General features: G+C 35.8%; 1 protein-coding gene across 1 annotated transcript in view; it reads right to left on the reverse strand.

Annotated features, from left to right (window-relative positions):
- Positions 1 to 18,416, reverse strand: part of LOC141359615 (uncharacterized) — a 93,558-nt gene that overhangs the window by 43,187 nt on the left and 31,955 nt on the right. The window contains exons 3-4 of the mRNA XM_073862347.1: positions 17,791 to 18,111; positions 17,157 to 17,450 (exon numbers count right to left, since the gene is read on the reverse strand). Coding sequence (XP_073718448.1) covers positions 17,157 to 17,450; positions 17,791 to 18,111 — 615 coding nt within the window. The remainder of the gene's footprint in view (positions 1 to 17,156; positions 17,451 to 17,790; positions 18,112 to 18,416) is intronic.

An 18,416-nucleotide genomic window follows, 5' to 3' on the forward strand; every position in this document is an offset into this window, starting at 1 on the left:
AAGAGACCAGGCGCGGAGCTATGGGCGGGCCTGGGCGGGCCTGGGCGGGCCTGGGCGGGCCTGGGCCCGCCCAGATTGATAGCTGGCCCGCCCAATCAGAAATGTAAAAAATACTACTCTGTATAGTTAGACATGTATATTACTTTATGTGGGGTAATTTATCTATTGCATGTTATGTTAAAAACAGTAAAATTATAAGTAAGCCTGATAACTATTTAAAAACTATTAAATCAGTTCAATGTTGCGTTATAATGAAATATTCCCGAGCAGCTTTCAGCCATGATCACTTTGAGATCTTTTTTTGCAAGCAAGTAGAAAACGTATTTTGAATAACAACACGTTATAAATATGTGCTGCGCGCTTTCCTCTCAATAACATAAACACACAACAAATATGACAGCGGGGTAAAAAATAGAAAGAAAACATCTGATCATAGTGATGTTGTTTGATATAGCGATATAGCAGCAGTATAAGTCACGCCACGTTTATTGCTACACTTTATACAATATAGCCTATTGCTTTTAAGCAACAAATAGCCTATCATAACAACCTATAAGCCTACTGTGTAATTGAGACATTAATTTAAGAAATGCATTAAAGCAGAAAGACGTAGGCTGCGGAAATATAGTGGGTTCACTTCAATCCACACCACAGACGTTCTTGGTTTGCTTCTTATTTATTAAATCGAGGCAATTTTTTGATCAAACATTGATTAATATTAAGATACAATTTATACAAAACGAAATTCACTTTAAAGAAAGTCTTTCTACAAAACAAACCTCGCAAAATCGCTTGCCCGACGTCCATTACGGGCTATGGCGAATTCCTGTCGGGCTAAAAAAAAAATGATGCGCCCTGCCCGTCGGGCGGAGGAAAAAATATTGTAATGTGTTTGCATTCTCTCAGATTTAGTTAGGTAATTATGTTGTATGTAATTCGGCGTCATCTTGTTAGCCATTACTATCCTCACTAACAAGTGAAACTGTCAGGAAATGAAGTGAAAGCATTAAATCCATTATTCCTTTCGTTCACGTCTGATATGCGCGCTCCTCGGCTCCGCTCTTCACGACTAGGCTTGCTCTTGTGCTCATCAAAAAGTATATTAAATGTTTATTTATTTGTCATTTCGTTTAACCCAAGAGTCTAACATTATTCTAGCAATTCCCTTTTTCTTTCTTTATTTAGTAAGTTAACTTAAATATGTGAGAACGAAAATATATTTTTAGTGATTTGCATGAAGAGAATATGATGTTAGAAGCTTCATTTTAAGCATTAAGTAGCCGTATTTATTTAAACACTTTAATAGGTTATTTAAAAAAGTATAAGTTTTTTTTGGGTTCATTTATATTTCCTGTCACTGTGTGCAGGTTCTTTTTTGTAGGCTATGAGAGCCCAATATTTTTTTTACCAAAAAGGCTTAATAAATGTCACGTTGCATTACAATTTAAAGTATCAATAATGTCAAAAATGTGACGTGCATTTCGGGTGTGTGTGTATGCTGTTTAAATTAGTGTTCTGAAGTTTTGACGAATTTTATAGACTTGTTATAGTTTCTTATTCAAAAGTGACACCCATAGATTCAGGCCCACCCGGACTTAATCCATGCCCACCCATATGTCACGTTCTGCATCCGCCACTGCAAGAGACCAACTAAAACAAACACGAATCACAATAAGGGTGACTTAAAATGAAACATCAACATCTAAACCTAGTAAGTGAATTGAGTTTTCTACAGCAATGTATTTACTGCATACAGAGGTAATGTTTTATAAAATAATAAAATGCAATGTTTCTCTATCATTTACATAACAATTAAACAAGTCAATATAATAAACAGTTGTTGTTTTTAACATTGTGTGAACATTAAAACATGACATTGTCATACTCATAACGTTTAAAAATGGTAAAATGTAACATTACTCTAACGTTCAGACAACAGAAACGTTCTTAGAACTTAAAAAAAACTAGCCGCTTTTGGCGTTGGCGGAGTGTTTTTGGGAACATTCGGGAACTTTCGGGGAGCGTTCTTGGAACTTTTTATTTCTAGCTGGGTTCTGCATATTGTTTACCTTGCAAATAGTGAGGACTCTTTTTACAGTTTCATAGTAGATTTGACATCTTTTAAAAGTTTAAGAAGCATTTGTGTCTCCAAATTGTGGGGTTTTAAAATGGTCTGCACATAAATGAGCCTGTGTGCTATGGTGTGTTGAAAGCAGGGCCACTCTGTTTATTAAAATCCAGAGCATTTTTGACCCTGTCCACCCCTGCTGTATGATAATGTCAATTATCAATTGTTGTTTTCTTTGTAAAATAGTGCAACCAGCACAGAGCTTCAGAATTGAGCCCTTCTCATACATCTTTTACTGTTTATGTGCACTGCAGTGATAAACAGGAGAGGTAGAAACAGCTATGAATGCCAGGCAGTTACTTAAATAAACATTGACAAAATAACAATAGATTTTGTCACATTGGGACAGGTGACTAAGGCTGCGAGAAATCACTCTGTATACTCACTATAAAAAAATAACAAGACTACACTACTGACTACAAAACAAGGCCGGGTCTAGGGGGCATTAACAATTTAGTTGAGGTGAAGCTTTCCCTCCGCAAGGTCATACGTGATGTTTTATAATGTTATGTTATAATATCTTATTTGCAATGTTATGAACAAAGCAGTGCGATTTATCTTTGGACTTGTCGAAACACAAATAGTATTTTTGGGCTTGTGCTTTTGTCTGGTGCTGTTTCTCTTGGCAAACTGGAAACCTTTTGACAAATTTGTTATCTATGTCAAATTGCTTTCATGATGATCTTGTCAGATTATTTAAAGCGTTGTGCTTTGTTGTGATATTTGAGCATGGTTGCTGCAGCAGAATGTATGATAGGGTCAGGAATTCATAAAAATATAGCCTTTGGGACTGTCACGTCAATGTATGGTTAAATGACGTCACCAGAGTCTACCATTGGCTTTAGGTGAATTGATGCCACATATTAAACGTTGTTACCGCATTATCAAAATATCTACAGAAAAAGCACCCTACAGCCTTTGAGTCCCTCTGCGTTTGCCGACACAAGAAAAAGAATTTGAATTATTTATTTTCTGTTTGAGGGAGAAAATATGTAAAGGATGGATGTCTATTTAACACTCCTGATGATCAACCTGTATAACCTGTTTTACACCAAGCCTACTGTAGCGTCACATGAATCACTTTACATAGCGGGACAAGACAGGTTCGCATCATATAACTGTCCAGCAGCAAGTTACAGTACTCTCTTTAATATCCATTCTCGGATTATCAGGATGGCATGGTTATTACCTTTTATGCTGTTCTTACCACTGATTGTAAATGGTAAGTAGCCTACTATTTGTAATCTAGGGGTGAGTTGGGCTCAAATGAATGCATTCTTTATTCTAACACAGTTATTTTAGTTACTCTGAACAATCTGTACTTTCACACTCTTTAAACGAATGTGTTAAAATAACATCAAATCTGATGTGTTGTCCTTAATTTAACACATCTCTGTGTTATTTTTAGAACAACACACTTTGTGTTGTTTTAACACATCTTGTGTTGTCCCTTTTATTTATATGAATTCAAAATCAACATGAAATAACACATAATCTGTTAAAATAACACATAATTTGTTTAATAGTTTAGTTATTTTTACACATTATGTGTCATTTTGTGTTCATTTTGAGATGTGTTATTTTAACACATTCGTTTTAAGATTGATGATCTCCTTTGAATTTGCAGAAAGTTTTGATGTGTTTTCATTAATATTCTGGACAAAGATTATTTTGGAGGCATGAAAGTAAGTCTGTGGAGCAGTTTCCTGGACATGGTTTAGACCAGGGCTTTAACCACTAGTACTGCACATTTTGCATGTTTCCGTTTTGTGACACACCTCATGCAGTTACCTTACACACCCAGTTTAGGTCTTGCAGTCTCTACTTATGAGCTGAAGATTTAAACCAGGTGTGTCTAATGAGAGATACATGCAAATTGTGCAGTACTAGTGGTCCTCCAGGACAGGTTTGAAAACCCCTGGTTTAGACAGTACCATTCTTAATATATTAGGACATTTGAGTTTTACAATACTTTGCAATAAACTACTCTGCTTTAAACAGCTAAAAAATATATTTTAAGAAAACATTCAGTTGCATTTCAGTTGGGGGGCTTTCTCAGCTCAGGAAAGACTTATATTTCTTTACATCTCTATTGGATTGAATTACATGGTTCAATTAAATTTTATTTATATAGGGCTTTTCACAATTAGTAATTACATTCGTAAATGTTTCAAAATCGATAGACAACATAAGTAGTAAAATACAGCAGCTAAGATTAAAATCACAGTGTTGTGGTTTAATAGTGGAAGAAGCCAAGAAAGACTGTGTGGGATATGTAAAATATTTATGATCATGTTGTCTACATTTCCATTTACTCATTGAAATGACTTGCACAACCAGTTTTACTAAACCTAGGCTATATATTTAAGACAGCAAAAATCGCTAGCCTGATGTCCCGGGGGTATTGTGAATTCCTGTCGAGCTACCAAAGTGTATCTCTGCCCTGCCTGTCAGGCTATCTTAAAGAGGAAAAATATTTTCATGTTTTTTTGCAATTTCTCTCATGTCTGTACTGGACAAATACACACAAAGCAGTCTTGGCATGTATTCTTGTAAGTGTAAGCGAAAATAATCAAATGAGAAACAAATCGGATTTCTGACATCCATGCAGAACTTGCTCTTAAAGCGACACGAGCCCCTATTTTTCTGAACAGAAAAATTATCCAATCTTTGACTGGAAGGTTTAAAACTGTACCTTTTGTTGCTGGGCTGGTACCCTACACTGCAAAATCCCGGGAGTTAAATTAACACTGCTCAGTGTTTATATAGGTCCACTCCCCAGAGTGTTAAAAAGGTAACACCGGAGAGAGTTAAAAGCTACAATCTGTGACTTTATTCTCTCTATCACCATCTCTGTTTGAAAACTGAAATTGCATTTTTGATCTTACTTGTAGAGTTATTTTCTTAACTTAGTATTAGATGTTGGCTGTTTCATTTAAAGTCACCATTATTGTGATTAGTGGTTGTTTTAATTGGACTCTTGAGTCTTAGTCTTAGTTTTTCAGCTTTTTTGGCTGTTATAATTGCATGTGTTTAAAACATGTTTTTTTGTGGCCAAAGAGGAGACACTAGTGCATTTCTGTGATTATAATGGTTGTTAGGATATACTTTCAAATAACATTCTTAAAAAATAATTTATTTAGTGACTGCTTACTAGAAGTGTTTATTTCTGTCAATAATATGATACTGTAGTATGAGATCCAGCCATCTCATAGCAGTTTTTCATTCTGAACCATTTTTAAGCACTGACACTTACAGATTAACTGCAATATATCGTAGACACTTAAATATCAAGAATCAGAGTATGAATCACAATGATGGTGACAATAAAATGAAAAGCTTCATGCTGCAATGCATGCTGGGTATTAACAAATTACAAACCTCATCCAGAACTCCCAGAATGCACTGCGGCATGAATAAATAATGAACTTTTTTACCATTTTCTTTGTCACCATCGTTGAGACTCACACTCCGATTCCCGAGGTCTCTGTATCCACGTTGTTCAACGGTTAATGTTTTTTGTGCACACTATCAAAGTCCTTCAGAATGTCAAACTGCTATGAGAGTTCTGGACCTTGAACTGAAGTAATTTATTATTGATAGAAAATGATGCTTCTGATGAGGGGGGAAAAACTATATTAATAAACCTGTTCATTTAAATGTTTATGTTTGACATTATGTTTTACCCATCAATATTCAATCGCACAATAACCTTCTCTTTGCTATAACAACGTGTTTTAAACATACTAAGATATAGCAGTTAGAAAAAACTAACAAGTTAATGGTCAAGAGTCAAGTCCTACTAAAACAACCACTGATCACAATAATGGTGACTTTAAATGAAACAGCCAACATCTAAACCTAAGTTAAGAAAATAACCCAAGTAGGATGTAAAAGTAAGATGTAAAATGCACTTTTAAGTTTCAAACAGAGATGGTGATAGAGAGGATAAAGTCACATATTGTAGCTTTTAACTCTCTCTGGTGTTACTTTTTTAACACTCTGGAGAGTGGACCTATATAAACACTGAGCAGTGTTAATTTAACTCCCGGGATTTTGCAGTGTAAGTGGTTCCCAAACTTCAACATTCTCGACACACTTAGACGGCTATTATCTATCTCAGGACCCACCATAATGTATTGTTATGCATATTTCTTTTTTAAATATTTAGAAAAACATAAGAAATGATGAGAACAGTTTTTGGGGTACATTACTGTACCTTAAGTTTATATTGTCTACCTTTAAAGGTACAGTTGTAAATGTAACTGGTACAAAATTGTTCCTTGTACACAATAGGTTCTTTGGGTATAATATTGTATCCTAAAAGGTACAAGATATCAATGTGTTGTATACCCATAATACTACATAATGGTACATTTAAACAACCTTGATGCAAATTCCAAAGTAATTGTTTAAAGTTGCGCAGCCACACCCGAGCACCTCACAGACACAAAACACACAGTCAGGTTTAAGTCCCCAGTCAGGACTAGATAGAAAACCTATTTTGCATGAGACAACTCATGAGGACTTTGAATATTTGAATATAAGGATTTCACCATTGAACTTGAGTATGCCACTGAAAATAACGGTGTGCTGTAACTATCTTATTATTACATTCAACTATTATTAAGTGTTATTTTTGTCTCTTTTGTACATTACTGTAGACTTATACTGTAGTAATTTTACTTGAGGACAAAATGTTTCTACGCAAGCTACTGATATAGACATAAAAGAAAGTCAATTTCATTGAAGGCACTTTAGTGTGATAAGATTAAAAAGATTTATGTAATATCTTATGTAAAATCTTATATAAAATATTATGTAATATTTATGTAAAAAAAGATTTTTATTTGGTTGGGAAAGTGCATATTTATGTGTCTGTGGACACACACCCGCACAAAATCACAGAATTATTTAATCTTTCATGAAATGGTTTCATGTTAGACAAGTTAGTCATAAGCAACCTTTCCATCAAGTCATGCAAATTATATCAAGTGACTAAAAAGGAGCTAAAGCATCTGTAAGAGACAGAGTAAACATACAAAGTCAGAAACAATGAGCAACATGCACAGTGTGTTTGTGCTCGTTCATCACCACCATTTTATTAAACAAACCAACTAATGTGACAAAAACAAAGTACTCAAAATGATGTTTCTTTTGGTTTTACTACAGTTGTTATAGTTTAGGTATTTTAGTTAAACCGTAGTAAGAACAAATTTACAATGGCCCTACTGCAGTAACCATAATTTAACAATGATGTTTGTAATAAAACTACAGTAGCCTAAAACAAATGATAAACAAAACATGACTTTATCATAGTGATAGTCAATCGTTACAATCAGCTGTGTGCTGATATCATCTTTTGTGGTCAACAGATAAATGAAATTCATATGGGTCTAGAACAACATGAGGATGAGAAAATTATGACAGAATTTTTATTTTTTTGGGGAAACAATCCCTTTAAGAAATCTTTTCTAAAAGATAAACAGATAAAAAAACTTAACAGAAACTATGATCACTCATGTATACACAAGTTGAAAGCAATGTTGTTTGTTTACATTTTACATATCATTTACATGTCAGTTAGCAGACGCTTTTGTACAAAGTTACTTACAAATAAGGTAAGCAATAGAAGCAGTCATTGCAACACAAGAACAGCATCAAGTCCAACACAGTTTACATAGCCAAGGGTTGGCTAGTATTTTTTGTACAGATAGAGATAAAGGAAAAAAGGAAAATAGAGAAAGATAGTAAGTCCAAATCCAGACCAAGACCAAAAACTGTTGAGTCCATGTCAAGTCCGAGTCCGAATCAAGACTGAGACCAGAGTTCTGGTGACTTGGAAATCACATATTTGCTGCTGTTAGAATTTACATTTACAATAATTGAATGATTAATACTAACATTTCTGTATGTTTGAATATGATTAAAAGACGTGACAATGTGGAGGAGATTTATATGTGTGTCAGGTTTAATCGATAAAAGACTTCAACAAAGGATACACTTGTGTATCCTCGCATGACCCCTCAGGAAGCCTCCTTCTCGTTCCTCACCTCCTCATGATACAATTAAAGAATAGAGATTTTGGCATGATGGCAGAGCTTGATCGGTTTCCGGGTCGTAGGCTGTAGGTGTAGGGCGTAGCAGTGAGGAGATGAGAAAGCATTTTTGAGAAGCACCCTTGCTTGCTCTGGCTAGCCTATCTGATTTGCATGTATTTCCATCTGTGTGTTGCCAATACCCATGTAAATGAGTGTGTACAGTTTGTAGATTACTGTATTGTGTACAGATTAAAAAGTATCAGCATTGTTTTGACTATACTACACAGCAAAATCCCCAGTGTTAAATTAACACTGCTCGGTGTTTATATAATCCACACCAAGATTGGTGTTAAAAAAACACTAAATCAGTGTTAAAGTTAATAAGATAATGAAATGATTGAGTCATTAATAGTGAACACCTGCTGGTCATTTCGTGTCAAATCAACTCAATTTTGGAATTGTTCCTGTCTTAAAATTTTTATTTTGTTGAATCTTTTTCTGGAGAAAGTAATACTAAAATGAGGAAGAAAGCCAAATTTTTAAATGCAATAGATGAAATCCCCACAGTTAAAGGGGCCATTGTGTGAAAATGTTAGCATTGCCACTTTGTAGGTGTGAGCAAAAATAGGTCATTGAAATTTGGCTTTCCTTATGATGTCATAAGGATATCTCATTAGAATAATACCGCCCCCTTAATGTGCACTATCCAACTATCTCATTCGAATAATACCGCCCCCTTAATGTGCACTATCCAACCACAGCACTGCCATTTTGTGCAGAGAGAAAGAAAGAGAGAAAAAATAATTGACAGCACAATTGAGTTTGAATTGCATCAAACCACCATCATTGTGATCAGTGTTTGCACTTCATCAGCTCATTTGCATTTTAAAAGACACACCCAAAACTACACATTTTTGCTCAAACCTACAAAGTGGCAATGCTAACACTTTCATGCTATGGCCCCTTTAACTGAACACTATCATCATCTCTGGGGCTGTTTACACTTGGTATTAAGATGTGTTTTCATCGATCGGATCACAAGTGGACGAGAGAGACACATTACGTTTACACCTGGTATTAAAATCCGTCTCTTTTGTCCACTTTCGACCGCTTCTGTGCTGAATACTATGAGGGGGTGGTCTGTGAGACGGTGGGCGAGTCTCTCTGCTGTCATTCAAACCCGAGCGGGAGTAATTATGAGTTTATATGGACGCAAACTAATATTATGTCGGAGTGCACTGCTTGTTTAGCAAGTAAACATGCTGCACAGTGTTTTGTACATGACTATGTAAGAGCTTTCTTTGAATTTTCAGCGCAATTGATTAAATAGGATCGCGCAACTTTCACACGCTTTCAAAACGAAACTACGGAGATCAGCCGCTTAGTTTTATCAATGAAAGGCTAAAAATAGCGCTGTTCACCGAATGTTCACGCCAGAAGTCAAAAAAGACGTAAAACTTGAGTTTAATACCTCAGATTAGATAAATGGGCGGAGAGAAGGCGGTCGCGTGTGGCTGTTCGAACGCATTCAACCACATGTGCGTTCCGCAACTCCAAAGCGATCCGATCGAAAGTGGTTTCGACCACCTCTGGATGTGGTTGAAAGTGGTCGAAAGTGGACGAGCTCAAAACGTTTTGAACACCGTTTACACCTGGCATTAACGTCGTCAACTTGTGATCCGATCGATGAAAACACAGGTTAATGCCAAGTGTAAACAGCCTCTTTGTTTGAAAACTAATATTACAACTTGCTTGCAGAGTTACATGGATGATAGGTTTAACTTCTAAAGAACTGCTGTAAATCTGGTTAATAAAGTAAGTCACCATTGCTCCGATTAGTGTTTCCTTTAGTTGGGTACTTGGGTCTTGAAGTTTAATGTTAGTTTTCTTCTGCTCATTGTGGCAGTGTGTTTATAAAACACATCTGTTAAAGCAGAGGAAGATGAGAGAAATGAAGTCTATAACTCATACTATGTTAATTAGTGTGAAAGTATAAGTCTTGGGTTTCAATGATATCATAAAAAAGTAATCACTAAATATAAGTGTTTAATTCATGTTCTGCCAACTCTCTGAGGCTCCCATGAAACCCAACAGTGCTGTAAAAGAGTGTAAATATTGAAGAGTTAAATATTGTTTACCCAAATCTAATCTGTGGTGCAAGTCAGACACACTGAGACATCAACAATCAGCCTATAAAACACAATCATGGTGACAATCAACAACAAAACGTCATGCCGCAATGCATGCTGGGTACCAGGATTGTAGAACTCATTCATAAATCCCATCATGCATTGCAACATGACAAAAATTTAGCAACTTTCTTACCATTAACTGTCACCATCGTTGAAATTTGTATCAGAAATCATGAAGTCTCTCTTAAGCAAAAACAACAACAACACAAAAACACACTAAAGCATGACGGCAGTCATATTCAATACAACGTCATTTGCATAGAGCTTTTTTATATGCCTGTTTCTTCACAATTTAATTTGTGATCAAATGTTTAAATTATTTGTAGAATAGAGTATAATAAAAATAAACAATCTGAGAAGATCTGGAGGGGCTTCCCTCTGCATGAAGTAATGAACAAGTGGTCTTACTAAAACATTGTTGCTATTGCTAAAAGGGGAGAGTTAGATGAGTGAAGGTCAAGGGACAAATGCCTAACTAAAGGAAACACTAATCACAGTAATGGTGACTTCAAATGAACTCATAACAAACACAAACTTAAAGGGGACATATTATGAGATTTTTTTTAAGATATAAACTAAGTCTAAAATAGGTCTGAGCAAAAGTGTGCCGTTTTGGGTGTGTCATTTAAAATGCAAATGAGCGGATGAAGTGCAACCACTGATCACAATGATGGTGGTTTGTTGCAATTGAAACTCAATTGTGCTGTGAAATATTTTATCTCTCTTTTTCTCTCCATACTAAATGGTTGTGCTGTGGTTGGATAGTGCAGATAAAGTGGGCGGTATTACCTTATTCTGACATCACAATAAGGGCCAAATTACAATGACCTATTTTTTCACATGCTTGCAGAAAATGGTTTACCAAAACTAAGTTATTGGGTTGATCTTCTTAACATTTTCTAGGTTGATAGAAGCACTGGGGACACAATTATAGCACTTAAACATGGAAAAAGTCAGATTTTCATAATATGTCCCCTTTAAGATTTAATGTGACACATTTTGTGATAAATGTATATTTGACTTGTTAGACATCACGTCAGAAAGAAGATTTGTCTACTAAATCACGCGTGTGGATGCTGGAATAGTTGAGCACTTGTATTTTGTTCTGACAGTTACACTTAGTTAAACTTATCCATTTAGAAAATAACTCTGCAAGTTATCATTTTATTTTTCAAACAGAGATGCTGATAGAATTTTATTTTTGGGGGGTCCCATCTTAAAATGAGGGGGCAACTCTCTCCCTCTATATATATAGCTTACACATAAATAAAACAGCTTAACACCTGTACACATTTAAAACAGCATATTTACTTCATCGTTTCAGCAGAACATGATGTAGACTCAGATGATATGGATGGCACATTTTCTTTTTCTCGCTCATCTTTGGTTGTTTTTTTGTAAAAGCGTAATATTGTACTTTGCGCGCCAGCTGCCATTGTCACCAAATATTAATGAACTCTCATGCAAAGATAACAGCATAGGTTACGCACAACAACACGTGACATGAGCTAATCCAATTAAGTTTGAATACAGCTGTCAATCAGACTAAGAAATCAACATTTTCTTATTTTATTTATTTTATTTTAAGCAATTGGAAATCTGATGGGGCGGACATGTAAATGAGGGGGCCAAGGCCCACCCAGGCCCCCTCCTGGCTACGCCCCTGGTGTGCACTGTTCAGAGCAGATGTAATGTTTTAATATAATTTTGCTAGACATTATCTTTCTTTTATGTATTGTGTGTATGATATTTTTTCAAAATATTGTTCCTGGTATGCATGGGTGTTATTCAGTGCGAGAGATACACTGTAAAAAATTTCCCTGTAAAAAAACGGTATTATGCTGGAAGCTGTGGTTGCCAGCATTGCACTGTTAATTTACAGCGGGATACTGTTATTAGGAAAAACAGCATGATACTGTTTTGTTACCTACAGCAGTCAACTGTTATTTTAACAGCATGGTACTGTTTGTGTTATCTACAGCGGTTCTGCCTCTGTTAAATACAGTTCTACTTCCGTTAATTTACAGCTCCCCTATTTTAACAGTATGTTAATGTTATAATGCCCTGAAAGCAACTCATTTCATTTAGGAAACCAATAGCAGGATTCATTCAAGTTTATAAACAGATATATTTACATGGTGGTGTTAGTATTGTGAACTTAATTCATTTGAGTCCACTGTAAACAAATATTACTTCTAAAATTGAACTCCAAACATTTAAACTTTCACACAAATCTCATGTAGTTCATCACAAGTAAACTACACAATTACTGCTTTAAAATAAAACAACAGGCAGTATAACATCAATGATTTACTGCCCATCCTTGACCTAAACAACCACACTACTCTTCAGCACAATGGTAACCCAAAAACTGAGTCAAATCCTAACAAAACAGAACATTAAACACTAAGACGTATCTCACATTATCATCTTGTGTAAATCCCCTGAACAGTTTTTAAGTTAACATGATTTAAAAAAACAAAATACAAGGACTTTTCTCTAATGTCTGTGTGAAATTAACATATTTCTGTATGCAAATTTGACTGTTAGGTTTTCTGTTTCTAACAGCACATTCTGTTAAATAACAGTAATCAACTGGAAGCTTGGTTGCCAGCAAGATACTGTTTTTTTACGGTCTCCTTCGGACTGTTAAAAAACATTAGCATTCTGTGTTTTTATATCTTACACATTTAACCCTTTAACCCCCATCGCAAAATCCTTGGTGTCAAAGAACACTGCTTAATGTGTCCACACTACAAAGAGTAAAAGAAACAGACCCAATGTTGAAATTATTGAGATAATGAAGTGATGATTGAGTTAATGATGAACAGCTGCTGTTAACAAACACAATCACTGAATGAAAGATGAACAAGAACCGAATTAAAGAGAAAACAAGCAGAAACTCAACTTACAGACTTAGATGAGACTCAAACTTACTCAGATTTCCTAAGATCTCACAAGAAGATCATCAAACAACTCCACAAACAGCATTACCATCTTCACTTATTACAAACCAGTATGATTTTATTTTAAATGTACATTAGCTCTTACTGAGAAGTAAATCATAAGGTGTGGTTTCCTGGACAGGGATTATCTTAAACCAGGAATAGTTTAATTAGAAAATATAACTAGTTTTAACAAACATGCCTAACATTACTTCTGTGCATTTTCAGGCAAAACAAAGGGCATTGATGTATTTTAAAATATGTCAGTGCAAGTTGTTTTGAGTTTGGACAGCTCTAGTCTAATAGTCTGATCCCTAAATAATAGTTACCATTCTCGTGATCAGCGGTTGCTTTAGTAGGACTCTTGATCCTTGGGTTTGCCCTTTGGTGTTATATTTATTCAGGCCTTTTCAATGTGATTTGAAAGACATTGAATATGGCAAAAAAGTATAAGTAAAGTATTATCACTGACTAATGAACATTATGGTGTTAGTGTCATGAGTTAAAAGTAATTTACTGACTTTATACAGAAGCTCATACGTGGTTAGATGGGTGGCAACCCTTTATAGTAGTCTTATAATGTGACAGAAACTGAGTATTGAGGTAGCCAGAGGAATCTTAAAAACATTGGGAATAAATGAAATAAAAAACATATGCAAACTACACACACAGACATCGGGAGTCGGGCTGTGAATCTCAACAATGGTGACTATCAAATGAAAAGCTTCATGCTGCAATGCATGCTGGGTATCAGCATAGTACAAAACTCATTCATGACTCCCAGCATGCATTGCAGCATGAATAAATTATGCAGATGAACTGTTTTCCCATTTTCTTTTGTCACCCTGGTTGGGAGTCGTGGGCTGGTTCTTGATGTCTGTGTGTGTCAGCTGAGGGCTAGGGTTCCACATTCACCAAAGTCCATATGTATACAATTCTGTCAAGATATCAAATTACTGTAATACTAGTTGTAATGATTCTGATTCAAATATGTAAATACTCGATCATAAACATCCCTAAGTACTTTTAATTGTTATGTTTAAGCTTCTTAAGACTGGCGAGAGAAACTACTGATCAATAATCAGACACCCAACCTCATGAGACTCTATCATCTCTTGGTTTTCTTTGGCATAACAAACCTGCATCATAAAGACACAGTTATAGCTACCAGACTGAACACCAAGTCAAGAGCCCAACTAATGAAAACAGTGATCACCATAATGGTGACTTTAAAGAAAATGCTTGTAAAGTCTAGTAAACACATGTTTGTTCTCAGTAAGAACTTTTGTAGATGTATAACAGAAGTAAGGTCAAAGTGGTTTATAAGTGAGGATGGTGGTAATGGTGTTTGTGGAAATGTTTAATTCTCCTCTGGTGATATATGGAGATGTTTAATGTTTTGTGTTATTTTTAGTTGGTGTTCATCTAAGTCTTTGTGTCTGTAAGTGTTTCTGCTCATGTCTTCTCTTTTTTTGTTTATGTTTTCTTTAGTGATTTTTTTAGCAGCAGGTGTCCATCATTAATGCTTCAGTTTCTGAACTCATTGACTTGATTTCAGGTGGATCATTAGGAAACTAATGTAGGGAATAGTGAATGAGGGTGTAGGGTGTGATTTGGGACGCAGTCTTAAACGGTGGACTCTCAGGGCTGTAAATTCACATTATTCTGAGAACTGATTTTTTACAGAATGCAGAATTTAACAGTATACTTCTGTTTTTGTTAAAAAACAGAATTATACTGTTAAATTTGGCTGTTTTTTAACAGCAATTTTTTACAGTGTACGTACATGCAGGGCCGGCCCTAGTCGATATAGGTGGTTACATAGGGCACAAAATGACTGAAGGGCGCCCCACAAAAGGGTTTTTTGTTGGAAGTGTGCCCTCTCATGAACAGTGTTTATAGTGCAAATCATTGACGTAGGTCCCTGATTTGATGCATTAACTGATTGGCGTATAACATTAAAGTGCCGCACAAGCATTTTAAAAGCATTTACAGTGGTCTAATCTTGATTCGCTCTCGTTACTTTAATGTCGTACTTGGATTGGTCTGCACAGCGTTGCATAAGTCAGACCGGATCAGAATACACTCTAAAAAGTATTTAACCCAAGGCTGGGTAACTATAGGATAGAACACATTTCTGGGTATAAATGACCCAAATAATGGGTTGCTTTAACCCAACTGCTGGGTTATTGTTAATCAACCATGTTGAAACAACCCAGCAGTTGGGTTAAAACAACCCATTATTTGCATAATTTTAACCCAGAAATGTGTTCTGTCCCATAGTTACACAGCCCGGGGTTAAAAACAACCCCATAGTTTTTAGAGTGTATGATGTGCTTGGCTTGTATAATGTATAAAACAAGGCATTTCGCCCACGGGACTGCCGCATACTGGATGTTTTTCCCTTTTCACACCATTCTTTGTACACCCTAGAAATGGTTGTGTGTGAAAATCCCAGTAACTGAGCAGATTGTGAAATACTCAGACCAGCCCGTCTGGCACCAACAACCACGCCACGCTCAAAATTGCTTAAATCACCTTTCTTTCCCATTCTGACATTCAGTTCAGAAGATTGTCTTGACCAGGACCACACTCCTAAATGCATTGAAGCAACTGCCATGTGATTGGTTGATTAGATAATTGCATTAATGAGAAATTGAACAGGTGTTCCTAATAATCCTTTAGGTGAGTGTAAAACTTGTTTATTTCAGAGTACTTGTTTTAATAATGACACACAACAGTTAATTTATTAATTCTTTATTTCTTTAGGTAGAATTACATGTTTATTTACATTGCTTCTGATTTGGAGTGCGCACAAATTACTTTGTATCTGCTTTTGATACTTTTTTCGATCTAAATGTAAGTTTACAATGATGAGTGATGTTACATTTGAACCAAGGCTTTAGAGCTTGTGTCAAGCAAAAATGGGAGTGCCAGACATTGCCTTGATTCGAAGCTTGTGTCGTTATGTAAATTATGTGACAATGACAAACAAAGACAAAGACTTTACCTTCTGCTCATTCACGTGTGCGCTTCGCTTTGCATGTCAGAACGTTTACACCATCATTAAACATGGAATAATCTGCCGTTTGCAATAAGATCTGCTGACTCTGTTGCCATTTTTAAGAATCGGCCCAACCCATCCCTTCTGCCAAATTCATTTGAGTTTCATCATCTGGTTGCTACGTTCAACAGAGCTTCTTCAAGAAGTGACTGCTATATGTTTTATTAACCAACATATGATGCTGTATTAACAGCTTTGAATCTTAGTTTGAAACAATCAGGGGAAGTGTCTGTGCTTCTTTCAAGACTTCACACCCATCAGTAATATAAAGTACATGCTAATGAATTTTTGCAGGTAATTTAAAAAGCATCTAAAGAACAGCAATATGCAAAGTCATTAAAGAAAGTCAGTATTATCATAGCACATGTGAATGCATACAATTATTTGCATGTCTCGTAACTATCAGTCACCAAGGCCAGATTTGACATCAGTCAGGGACTGATGGTGGTATCTATGCTGTATTCTTCTCTTCTGTTCATTTCTGATGGATCTGAAGTGATCAAGCAGTATCACAACAGTGGCCACACCTATCAGGGCAGACATTACCAATCGAATTACAGATTCAGTAAAACAAAAGAATTTGATAGGGTCTAAAAAAAGAACAGAAAATGTCAAACAAAAGTCCATTCCTACAGATGCACCTACAGTAGACACAATAAGGAAATAAACCTTATTTGACCTTACTTGTTATAGACTTCTCAAACAAGAAGATACATTATAGTCTGTATAAATAATATACAAATTCAAGGCCACTGATAAAACTCCATAACATTAATGTTTAAATACCTGAACTCGTCTGACAGAGATGAGTGATGTTGAGATGTTGAGTTTGGTTTGTGATGGTATTGTTGAGTACACATCTGTATGTGTTTGTATCCTGATATTCAACCTCCAGAGATAGAGAGAGTCTGATGTTGAGATCAGACACACTGATGCTGGACAATAAACTGTTTCCTTTATACCAGGACAGACTCACATCTCTCACATTCAACACTGAACACAATAACACACATTTTGAGACTGAAGATGATGAAGAACAGTTTGAAGAGTTACGAGTGATGACAGGAATGGGAAGTCCAGCTTGAACATAAAATAGGGAAGAAACAAAAAAGTTTAGGAAAATGTGTTTTTGGTGATTCCAAACAAAAATCTCCCCAAATACGCATATTTTCAACACCTTTGCACAGCATTTACAGTCATATAAGTCCAAGTCCCATCAACATGCATCCATGTCACTGCATCTGACCCAAACCTTAATTAGGTGTATTGCACCCAAGTACATACTAGCCCACAAACCATACGTTGGCGGCAAAGTACATTTAGTGTGAGCACGCCCTTATGTGCTAAAACAACACACACAGCATGAGCAAAGAAATGGTATAAAATCTTGCCCTAATGATGGTTAGATCAATTTACTCACCATAGACAGAAACTCTGAATGTCTTGTACAAGTTCCCTTTACTACTGATGATGGCTACTTTATAAACTCCAGCTTGTTCATTTATGATGTTTGTGATGGTCAGAGATCCAGTTTGATTGTCCAGTTTTAGTTTGTCTCTGAATCTCCCATTTGTATTGTATATTGGTGCACTCTGTTTATAAATTTGAGCAATGCGACCATTTTTAGGTCCAAACATCCAAACTATCTGATCATCCCTCTGTAGTTCAGTAAGATCGGTGTGTAGAGTAACAGAATCTCCCTCCATCACTGACACTGACTTCACTTCATCTGTATAAACACCTGTAACATTTATATAAATGAAGATTTAAAACAGTATGAGTTGAAGGTAAAAACAGGAGCCATTTTTCAATGTATTAAAAAGTTTCTCCACGCTGTCAGAAAAAGGCGTTTCTAGGGTGGCACCTTGTAAAAAGTGTTACTTTGTACCAATGAGGTGCTAATAATGCACAAATATGCATGTAATTTTTGAAAGGGTACCACTCCAGTAACAGCTTTATATCTGAGAGTGCACAGAGGAAGTGTCTGAAATCAGGAAACGGTTTCAATCATTGTCAGTTTTCATTTCACTCAATTGTGTCATTTCT

The sequence above is a fragment of the Misgurnus anguillicaudatus genome, chromosome 23 (assembly GCF_027580225.2).
Source record: "Misgurnus anguillicaudatus chromosome 23, ASM2758022v2, whole genome shotgun sequence".
Lineage (NCBI taxonomy): Eukaryota > Metazoa > Chordata > Actinopteri > Cypriniformes > Cobitidae > Misgurnus > Misgurnus anguillicaudatus.